Genomic DNA, 11728 nt, shown 5'->3' with positions numbered 1-11728 from the left:
AACTGGGCACTCTTGTGCTTTCAAACCAGTAAGATGCGCCCTGAAGCCATGCTACATCTACTGTCTGGATAAGCTGGTTGTGTTGAGATGTACACAGCCCACTGGGCTGCTCATCTTTGTGCTTTATTTATTTTTTCACACTGCTGAAGGTAACATTCCTTTCTCCCTGCCAAGGAATTACTGGAATGCCCCTGCAAAACAGAAGAGCCAAAACGTAGGAAGCAGTCTCAGCAGCCTAATTACTACATGTTCTCTTAATTGAATAACCATCCTTATTCCATAGATCTCTTCCCTCCCTGATATCTTAAAAGAAGAGGAAGTCCCTAATTACGGCATTACTGCACATTTAACCTCCTCAGGGCACATATGTTTTTCTCAGCAGTTCCATAGCTGAGATGCAATTGCATCCACGCTGACAGGAAGCAACGAAATGGGGATTACTGTTCCAATAATGCACCACAATCCCAGTCACCTTCTGGGACTACGTTTCCCTTCTGTTCCTGGAGTTACAGTGCGCAAAGGCAGCTCTGAGTGAATCCAAAGTTCTGGTCTTTCAGTTGCAGTTTTAAAACACTTTTATGTAGCAAAATCTCCCTGAGCATCCAGTGGCACTAGAGAGTCTTCTTTTTTACAAACATTGGTGTCAGGATATCTGAGCTACTTCCAAGGGACCACTATGGAATATTTATGTGACGTCCCATCATTAAGGGTCTATCTGCATATTCTTACTATTGCATATAGTTTACACAGTTGTCTGAATAGTTTAAAAGTGTTGTGCCATCTGGGGTTGTAGTCCCCAAGTTCCTTCTGTGGTGGCCAGATAGAAATATGATGAAGTTACTATGAGTAATGTGGATCAGAGTCACAATGGAGAAGCACAAATATTTTCACTTTATTAATTTTATTTTTTTTTACATTAAAACACAGTACTGAAATAGCATAAGGATTCACATTGGTATTTCAGTTTCTTGCAGTAAGAATGCAAAAGAAACCCTTAGTGATGCCTTTAAAGAGGTCATGTTTTGAATGGAAATTTTCCATCAAAGATACTTGACCAGATCTGCTCTTAATATACTAATCTGCTATTTATCTTACAGTGTGTTCCTTTTTTTCTCCTATCTTTATTTTGCCTATAAAATTCCTATTTCAGGACATGGTTAGTTGTGGCCTTTTCCTGCAATGCCAATACTGCTGTTAGTATTGGTGTGGGTAGGCCTTGTCTGCAGTGTTTTGAAGAGCGTAGTACATTGAATTCACAGAACTCGGGTCCTGGAAACAACAGATTTATTAAATTGCTCCTTCTTGTGTTTCTGTTCCTTAAACATAGTTTAGTGCTAGCAGAGTTTGCAGAATGCAGATCTTCACCATCAAATTCCTTTTGGCTCCTATTTGACATTTTTCTGCAAATCAGGTTTCATCTTCAGGTTGCATTCTCGTATCTGCCTTTTTCTCTAACATAAATACACACATTTACTTTCACACTAACAAAACCAATTGTGTTTCAAGAACCATGTTTTATGCTTTGCTTGTATGAGGTATTCCTTCATGTATTACCTCAGCACATGCCTGTCCATAGCTAGCTACTTGTAGGTACAGAATAACAAGTAGTTCAGCAGAGGCGCCGTGTGCTAGGAAGGATGGACATAGCTTATTCAGTGATTTGGTCTAGTATTGCGTGTAGATGGGGAAGGAGTATTTCTTTTCTCTCATTTTTTTCCCACATGGTCCTTAAACAGCACCTAATCAACTGTTTTAAATCCATAGGTAAAATCTCTGGCTACATCCTGTCCAGAAGAACTTCAAAAAGGGAATGTACTAGCCTGGCCAGATTTCCTGCCAGGAGTTGTTGGAAGAGTGAAGATAGATTACAAGAGTGTATTTTGTGCTGGTTAGAACTTTATTTCCTAGAACCCTTCTTTTTAGAGCAATATTGTAAGATACTTTTATGAGGTCAAATATGCTAGCTTGCAACCTTTGCCCTACTAACCTTGAATAAATTATTTTGATAATTTGACCATTAGAACATTCAGTCCTTCATTCCTCGAATTCCAGGGTTTTGTAACAGAAGTTCGTTGGAATCTCTGACAGAGATTTATTGCTTCCTGAATTGAGATGGGGAAAGAGTGAAGATGGTGTGGGGTCAGGAAGAAGTTTTTCTTGTCTGTTATTCTAAAAATAATTGGATGGTGTTTAAATACCTACTGCCTCCTCACCTCTTTTCCTACAGATTCATTTTCTGATGTTACATGTTGATGATTCTCAAAACCCTTTGAACCTGAGCAGGATGTAGCATACATTAACACTTCCCAAAGCTTTCTCAGAAGTAAACTTACACAGTATCAAATAATCAGATTACAGATTTATTCATTTCAGCACATAGCTGTATCTCTTACTGTATGCATCTATTTTGTCCACAGACTGTCCATCTTTGCAAGGATCCATACCACATCTGCGGGCCTCTTCTGCTGATTTAAAGCCAGGGTCAAAAGTGAGCCTTTCGTGTGACCCAGGGTTCCAGATAGTGGGAAACTCTGTTCAACACTGCCTTAACCTGGGACAGTGGACACGGCCTTTTCCCCGTTGTGAAAGTGAGTTGTCTCAATGGGCTGACAGGATTAGGAGACCCTAGTTGTCATTTGTACCCTATCATTATTCATGGCCTGATAATCCTGCAGCTATGATGCATTTGGATCTATCCATGTTACAGCATATGCATACATGCTTAAAGCTAAAGTTACTGAGCAGGAACTATACCGTGATTACACCATAATCCGATTATGCCACCTTTTTGAATCAGTTTCTAATGCACATGGCAGAAATGATCCTCTTTGGATCCACTATCTGATACCCCAGACATTCCTCCCCAGTGGCACCAGGAGTGTGGAAGATGCACAGGAAATGCTAGAATATCTCTAGCATTAAAGGCAGCAGGTATTTCTGTCAGGAATTAGAAGTGCTCCAGGACTTACAGGATTTCTTTTAAGAAACTGGGCTGTATACATTCAAGTTGTCGAGGTTGTTGATTCCTGCTTTCTTGCTCCTGCCTTATTCTTTCCTTTGGTTCTCCTCTGCTTTGACTGCACATGTGACTGTAGTTAGTGTGTTAGAGCTGACTGTATTTTTAATTTCAGCAGAATAGTAAATTACCTCCAGAAGTAGGTGTTGCTATCAGTAATTTGGGGAAAATCATCAAATTCATTTAAAATACCTTAAAAATAGTTTGATCTTGATTTGATACAATTTTCATATCTTTCTCTTTATTCAGTTGCTCATAGCACAAATCCAAGATCTGTCTTTTCTTCTGCCTAAAGGAAAACATGCATGTGAGGATTTACCCAAAAGCAAGTCCTGCTGGATGGAGCAGAAGTTCGCTGACGGAGGCAGCTTTGCTCTTTCTGGGTGTGTTATTAGTGAGAAACCACCAGAATCCTGTTAGTTTTGTCCTCTGATTTCTCTGTGTTGGGCCAGACAGTTTTACCTGTTGAGCACAGAACTCACCCAGGACAAGGCTGATCTGCCAAAAATATGCTGGGCCAGGCTCACCCACTGGCCTTTCTCAGCCTGTTCCACAAGAACCTGACTAATTAAAGACAGTTGAAGATAGCTGTTTACTGCGTGAAGAACTATAGGGCTTATAGTGGAAGGTGTGGTACAGAAAAGGTTTTTCTGCTGGCTGAATCAGGCTCATTGTAATCATTGCCTTCACCCACCAGGATCCTTGTCCTCTTCCTGTACCCAAAGACCCCCAAATGACAGGTCCCCATCCCCTGACAAGCCTGCCTGTTACACATTCTTCGGTTCTATCCCTCTGAAGCAAGTACTTGGCTTCAGTTACTATGAGCTCTAAACACTTCACAGTATATTTTTCTGTGATTCTTGCACATGCTGAAGAGCAAGGACTTGCTACAACTCATGTAATTAGAAAGGTGAGCTTCATAGCTGTTGGAATAAGTTCATGTCATCTTGATTGAAATGAAGATGCACAGAATCAGCTCTGGTAGAATAAATAGCAACCTCCAGCAGGCAGGTACAGTGATGCCTTCTGTTAGCATAGCTGGGATCAGAAGGGCTTATTTATTAGAGTCAAAGTCAAAGTGATGCCCAAGGTTGTACATGAGGTCAGTTCCAATCTCTCCATTGTTCATGCAGTCCCTGGTCTCAGACCAGTACTGTAACCTCTTAGGAGTAATCTGTTAGCTAGTTTTGCAGTGTTCAAACACAGTAACATTGAGCTTGTTTTTCAGTGAATGGAAATAACAGGTCTCCATGGAGGAAAGCTTACTTTTCCTTTTTCCTTAAACTCACCAAGAATCATAGATTATCAGGGGAAGTATGCTGCAACTGAAGGGCATCTGCTCAGATCTCAGATGATGGATGGCTCCTCCAGAACTAGCAGAACAGGAGCTGGAGAGTCCTGCTCAGTCTATGATTGATAAGTAACTGTAAAACAAGAGCCTCCACCAAATCTGGAATCAATTAGCTACATCAGAAAAGGTCTGCGCCCTCTTCTGGACAGGATTCTACAGTTCTAGAGGAAAAATCTCCAGTGGTGGCTCTCATGTGGAATTACTTTCATCTGTGCTTGCTATGCTAATATCTGTGCTTTGTTTTCACTCATGTTGCAGGAATCAGCTGTGGAGTACCTCTATCTTTAGAAAATGGATATTATTCAGCTGAGGACTTTTTTGCTGGCAGTACCGCCACCTATCATTGCAACAGTGGCTACTATTTGTTGGGTGACTCCAGGATGCTGTGCCTGGACAATGGGAGCTGGAACAGCATTTCACCATCTTGCCTCGGTGAGATGTGCCACACACATGGCTGCGGTGGGCTCTGCACTTCTGTGCCCTTGGGCTTGGGTGGGATTTCATTCTGCAATTGTGAAGGCTGACCAGAATCTCAGAAATCACACTGCGAAATACTCACATTTCTGAAATACTGTGCTCGGCATTATGTGAAATCAAAACGACATTCTGGCATTTTTCTCTGTCAGTCCTCTCGTGTGCCCCGCACCCTGTACTTAATAAGCCTGCATTGCACTCTCAGCCTCTCTCCTCCCAGGTTCATTTAGCCCTAGAGTTCTCGCATTCTATGCTTCTAACCTGTACATTTCCCTGTGCTTCAGCACGCTGTCAGTGTCCCATACTCCCTGACCAGCTTCTTTTAGATGTTCAATGCATGGAGGGTGGAATGTTTAATATCAAGTTTATTTATTTGAAGACAGTTGATGCTGCACAGGATTTCTGAGTTAGCAGAAGGATAAAGCATGTACTGCATAACAGAATACAAATAAATGCAAGTTTCACTTAGGACAATATAGCAATTGCAATATACAGTTCAGTCACAATACCAATGTGTTTCCCATTATCAGTCTATAGTATGGTCACCGTCATGACGCTAGGTGTCCTCAGTAGCCAGGAATGAATAAAAAGGTTAAAGCCAGCTCAAGCCCATTGCTAGTTGTCTGGGGTTTATACTCTGTTGGTTTGAACCACGCATTCAATTCCCACTTACCCCGTGCTGGTGTGGCTAACTCAGGGAGATGTTTGCACTCCTTTAATGTACTCAGGGAGCGGCATTTACACCACCAGTTGATACACCAGTTGATAGTTTTTTACTTAAAACAAAGGCCACCTTCCCATCCCCTTGTGTTAAGTCAGCTTCTCTGTAACAGTGGTGGTCAGTCACATCCTGCATTATTCCTTGAGCTTCATGGGGCAGATTGCCTTTACCCATCTCCCCTGAGCCCTCTTCCATTGTGGGAGTTTACTGCTCAATCACACACATCTGTCAGCCAGCAGCTGCAGCACTGGGAGGGCAGGGAGTGCACTTGTGAACCCAGATGACATAGTTGCCACACCGTAACTTCCTGATCAGATGGGCCTGATGTACCAGATGCAGCTGTAGGAGCTGAAAGGTGAGACAGAGCAGCATTGTACTGTGTACAGAGGACTGAACGTGGCTGTTCTTGTAGAGCCATGTCTCCAGCATATCTCTGCTGGAACTCACTAGCTAGTTGCACTTGCACTGATGCTGTCTGAGTCATATCTGACATGGGAGTTGTAGGGTAATAACCTGGCAAGATTTGTGTTTGATTTGACTCTTACTTTTGTGTAGGAATAGCACATATTTTTTTCAGTCAAGATGAGCAAAAGAAGAGCCAACAGTCTTTTAGTTCTGCCAAAATTCACTTTGGCGTAGGATCCACCTGCTTTCATAGCAGTTTCTACCTGGACTCCTTCAGAGCCTCCAAACAGACCGTCTCTAGTCTGTTGCTCATCTCTTTGCTTTACCCCTTTGCACTTTTTACTCAGGCCTGAAGATGTCAGGCTCAGAGCAGGTGCTGCAAGGCTGTTTGATGTTTGTTCAATAGGAAGCATGCTGTTGAGAAGGAAAAATCCTGTGCCCCACCTTGCAGCTTCCCATGTCTCTCATAAAGCAGAGTAGACTTGGGGGAAAATAAAAACAAGAGTGGCTTGACACCCTGACCCACCCTTTACCTTTCTGATTCATACTCCAGGCAGGTGCTAATGAAGCCTGGTACACCTATGCCCTGAGGCATTCCTTTTACTTTGTTACGCACTGATTCTCTGTGTCATTCCACTCTTCTGCTGCCTCACAAGACATTATGGGAGGAGCAGTCACTCCAGTTCTGCTGTGTTAGCACTTTGCATTCTCCTGATGCTTGTGTAATTGGCAGCTGTTTTGAATTTAATGTGCAGTTTTCATCCTGCATGTCAGAAAGAAACTCCTTTTCAGGACATTGCTGAGTTCCCTTCATACTGGACAGACACATTCAGCAGTGAAGAATAAACACATTAATTCAGTAAATTTTGTTGCTTTTCTAACCAAGTCGCTGTTATTTTTTTCCTGGCAAAGAACTCCAGATACACATCTGCATACTATGCCTTGTTCAGCAGCTGTCCTGTAGCAGGGCTTTTAAATGAAGAACTGTTCTAACACTCTGATTTATATAAAGAATGATCCCTGATGCCAGCATTTCTCAATTAGATAATTTGAAACTGACCATTTGCAATTTGTGACTCATTGTTACATACAAGGGACACTTCTGTACAGTCAGGATTTGAAAGCTGATAAGAAGTATTCTGGCGTGAGGGATATTTTTTGTATGTTTTTGCTGTACACTACCAAGCTACATGGATCACAGATCATCAGTCAGCATTTCTAGGCACTACTACGTATAAATAGATAATAATAATAACTAATGTATTTTGAACCCACTCTAACTTTTCTGGCAACTGCAGGCACTTCTCATTCCTAGTCTTATATAATTCTCTTCTATGAAGATGGGGCTGTAATGATAATTTGTGTTCAGTGTTTCCCCCCTTGGCTACGTTTTCCTGTCTTACAGATGGGAAGTTTTCAGTATAGAGGGTTTCCCAAACATGTGTTTAATGCAGAAGTCCTCCCTCATAGCGTCTGTCCAAACTGGTAGTAGCAGCACATGAGTTACAATGTCTATTCTTTTACTACTTGGAAACTAGATACTTTTTGTGGAAGTGTTGACTTAAGGTTAATAGGGTTGGTCACCAGTTTTCTCGTATTTCACAATACTTGTATAGTAAATTGTTTAGAAAGCATAAATATTAATTTAAACATTAAGTATTTTTACTAGTGCTTAAAAAATATGATTGACGTAAGAGTGAGTTTTAGTTATGCTAATTAAAACAACTCCTCTTGATAGTGAGACAAATTTAAAGCAGATGCTTACTGTAAATAACACCCTAAAGACATCTTTGTTTTTCTTTTTGGTAGATGTTGATGAATGTGCTGTTGGATCAGACTGTGATGAGCATGCATCTTGTCTCAACACAAATGGATCATATGTTTGCACTTGCATCTCTCCTTACACAGGAGATGGTAAAAAATGTGCAGGTATGGGAAAAAAACATGATACTGGTCTTTCCAAGGTTCTGTATAGGCCTGTATCCTGCCTCCCACTGTAGAAGACAGTTGCCAGTAATTCGTATCTAGGGAGGACAGGGCAGGCATGCTCCCATCTCCAGGTCACTTTGACCTGAATGAGGCTGTGATGAAGTGTCTCCTTTTGCTTCTTGAGAACTCTCCTCTCCCTGGGAACACAGCTGTCATTTGGGATTCTGCTCTGAGACATAGACATGTATAAAATCCTCTTGCACATGGAGCACGTACACTGAATAGCTGGGAAGGCCACAGGTCACAATGTGTCATTTCTCAGAGCAGAGCTGTTCAGTGAAGATATAATTGAATACAGGCATCTGAGTAGGACTTGAGCTGCCTGTAAAAACATTAAGCAAGGTAACTTTCCATGAACAAGATGAGATAGTGGCATAGGTAAGGGAGTTAGATCTAGATGAAGTGTAAGGTCTGTTCCAACCCAAATCATTCTGTGATTCTATGGTGGGTTGAAATAAAGGATAACTTAGTTGATTTCATGTTTGGGGCTGGACATGCTGGAGTGGGCTTTCCCTTACAGAGGGAAAAATGTGTTTGCTTCTGACAGTGAATGCAAACTCAGTTGCAGAGGACTCTTCCATATCAAGATCAGCTTACTTGCATGAATCTTCAGTGCTTGTCACTTACATACCAGAATAGAGAGAAGATAGTAAGGCTGTAAACTGCTTATAAGTGTTTTCCGTGTGCTCTGCCTTCCTGCTTTCAGAAAATTCCCAAGGATAATCTCACATAACTTGTTTCTAAAACCTGGTACTTAGTTATGTTATTAATTATTTCTCTCCTCATCCTCAGAACCAGTGAAGTGCCGTAACCCAGGAAATCCAGAGCATGGCCATTTGTATGGGGACACTTATGGTGTTGGCAGTGAAGTAACATTTTCCTGTGAAGAAGGGTTTCAGCTGGCAGGAGTGACTAAACTTATGTGCATGGAGTCTGGAGAGTGGAGCCACCCGATACCATATTGTGAAGGTGTGGTTCCTGGAAAGAATGCATATTGTCATGTGTGGTATTAGAGATGGAAGGGGAAAGGCATAGTTTAGAGCCTTTAGAGACCACAGCAGCTAATGAAACCCTATCCTAGCAGACCTCGGTCTCAGTGTTGAAGTCTCTGTTGCCTTCAGAGATGTAAGCACCAGTTGAAGCTTTTCTAACAGTTGTCGTATTCATAGTGGTTCTCTCTTACTCAGATTCCGTGAAATGCTAAAGGCGTAGACTCATCTTATTGTAATGCAAACATTGAAAGTACCTTTCTTCTCCACCCAGCCTCCCATTTTCAAGGAACTTGTGGGAACTTGATGTCTTAAAGATCATTAGCTGTGTTTCAGTAGATAAAAAGCAACCAGAGAGGACAGGCTGGTGCATGTACATATACATGGTATAACTGAAGAAAATTTCTTTAGGAAACCAGAATTAACGTGGTGAAGCAACAGGGTAAAATGAAGGGGTGGCAAAGACAATGTCAAAAACACAATTACTTTGTCCATAGGGAGGGGAGGATACGGAGTCCTCTTGACAGTCAAGCGTGTGGTTTGTGTAACAGTTCCAACTGCCTATTTCCAGTTAGTCCAATTTCTTAGTAAGGTGAAGTCAGATAAAGAGCCCTAAATGTCAGTTATAGCTTAGTCAAGAATCCAGTGTTACCTAGGGCTTTACACCTCTTCTAACCTTTTGAGAGAAAAAGCAAATCCTGATTGTGTGTTCTTTTTTATTTGTGTTGTATCAACCTCTCTTGTGATCCTGTCTTTTTAAAGCTGTATCCTGTGGTGGTCCAGTTATTCCAGAGAATGGTGCCATTTTGGGCTCAAATTTTACATACCAAAATAAGGTGGTGTACAGGTAGGAATTCAATATCTTTGAAGTGCTAAATTAATAACTGATTGAGACTCAAAGGAGAGCATGGCTGAATTGAAGGAGTGGTTGAAATGATGGAGAGGAGCAAGACGGTATTACAGTAATGCAAAAAGATTTGGTTATACCTCTGGCTATTCACTAGCAGAGCTGAATATTTACTCCAGTGCTACCGTTCTGTGCCCTGCAGAGAAAGATGGTGTATGTAGGTGTGGATCTAAAAGCTGATGGCTGATTATATTGTGCATAAAAGGCTCTGTGTTTGATAGCACTTCTTTTCTTCTAATTCAGATGCAACAATGGATACAACTTAGTGGGTGAAAAGGAAATTCTGTGCCTTGCTAGTGGCATGTGGGATCATCCTCCCCCCTCCTGTGAAATGGTGACTTGTCCTAGCCCACAGGATATCAGCAATGGAAAATACACACTCACTGGAACAACCTACCTTTCCTCTGTATCATACACCTGTGACAATGGATACAGGTAAATGCAGGAATGTTCCTGAGCCAAATGCAAGCAGGATAGTTTCTAAAAGGTCTAACTTATGTCTGAAAGAGTCAAAGCTGGGATCATTGCTAAGAAGGATGAAATACTAAAATAGAATTTAAAAATACGTCTTTATATCTTGAAGGTACTTTTTGTATTTCATCTTAAATTGGAGCAGTTCATGAAGAAGGTCATTTAAGATTTGAGATATACATATATAGTCATTATTTTTGAAAGTTCTCATTTGTCTTTGAAGATTTTTGTCCCCCTACAGCTTAGTGCATACCCAGTATTTTTTTTTTTTTGCTGTTGTTTTGCAATGCCTTTGATGAAAGAACCTTCTGGAAGTTACTAATTTACTCCTTTAACTCTTTGTAGTAGTAATTTATTCTAGGCTTTTATTCTGTTTTACGTTTGTAAGCAATTACATTGGAAACTCACTTTTAATATGCTGCAGTTAAAAATTAATACAGTAATGCTATGTGCAAGGATGTGGTTTTAAGTGCAGGTTTCTGCCTGTCTTGATGTCTGCTTGTACCTCTAGCAGATTAACCTGATATAAGTGGTCTCCTATGGAACTGTTTAGGCCTGATTTTTTTTCCGTGTTTTCCTGCTGCAAGCATTTCCTTTGTCCTGATGCAGGCAGATAGGTGAGGTGGGCAAAGCTACAGCAGAAGTTATGTGTGTTGTGTGTCTGAACAGTGCATTGGGGCCCCCTATGAATTCCACCTGCTTGCTGTTCAAAATAATCTGAAGACCAGCTTTTTTGACAGCGTCAGCAGTCCTTTTTCAAGAATAGAGGGGTGAGATTCTGGCCTCTACTGAAGTCAGGAGATACTCCTCTTGGTGTCACTGGGGCCAGGAAGTCAGAATCCTCTTCGTTCCTCACCTGGACTGAAATGGCAGCCTTAATAATGATCTTTGTGTCTCAGCCTTCAGGGACCCTCTGTACTTGTCTGTGCATCTTCAGGGAACTGGAACAGCACACCTCCAGCTTGCAACATTGTCTCTTGTGGATTGCCTCCTGCCATCAAAGATGCAGTCATCAATGGAAATAACTATACTTTTGGAAACACAGTCTCTTACACGTGTAAGGAAGGGTATGTATGTTAGCAGAAGTGGGCTAATAGGACGAGTAAAACTTGCACTGCTTCACAAGTCCTTTGTAACTGCACACTAATTCATTTTTACTGCTTCTATCTTAACTCACTGGAAATTAAATGTGATGGAGATGGTTTTGTAGGCGGTCAAGTTAGTACGGGACACATAGACATTTCTTAAAGTAGTTTCACAGCACCTGAGTAGACTCTGAAAAAGGAGAATTGAGAGGAGTCATAGGGAATGATAAACCAGTTCAACAGGAAGCCCTCTGCCTTGGAACTATGACAGAACTAGTATTTCTGTGCTAAACTCAAGGTCCTGATCATAAAGAATTCCC

The 11728-nt window shown here is 41.4% G+C and overlaps 1 protein-coding gene across 1 annotated transcript in view; it reads left to right on the top strand.

Moving 5' to 3' along the window:
• Positions 1 to 11728, top strand: part of SVEP1 (sushi, von Willebrand factor type A, EGF and pentraxin domain containing 1) — a gene marked incomplete at both ends in the record, with an annotated part of 67088 nt that overhangs the window by 37543 nt on the left and 17817 nt on the right. The window contains 8 exons of the mRNA XM_010018170.1: positions 1765 to 1888; positions 2418 to 2588; positions 4626 to 4799; positions 7777 to 7896; positions 8749 to 8925; positions 9708 to 9792; positions 10096 to 10287; positions 11223 to 11390. Coding sequence (XP_010016472.1) covers positions 1765 to 1888; positions 2418 to 2588; positions 4626 to 4799; positions 7777 to 7896; positions 8749 to 8925; positions 9708 to 9792; positions 10096 to 10287; positions 11223 to 11390 — 1211 coding nt within the window. The remainder of the gene's footprint in view (positions 1 to 1764; positions 1889 to 2417; positions 2589 to 4625; positions 4800 to 7776; positions 7897 to 8748; positions 8926 to 9707; positions 9793 to 10095; positions 10288 to 11222; positions 11391 to 11728) is intronic.

This window comes from Nestor notabilis, unplaced genomic scaffold (assembly GCF_000696875.1).
Source record: "Nestor notabilis isolate BGI_N333 unplaced genomic scaffold, ASM69687v1 scaffold12397, whole genome shotgun sequence".
Classification (NCBI taxonomy): domain Eukaryota; kingdom Metazoa; phylum Chordata; class Aves; order Psittaciformes; family Psittacidae; genus Nestor; species Nestor notabilis.
This window is presented reverse-complemented; position numbering and strand designations above follow the sequence as displayed.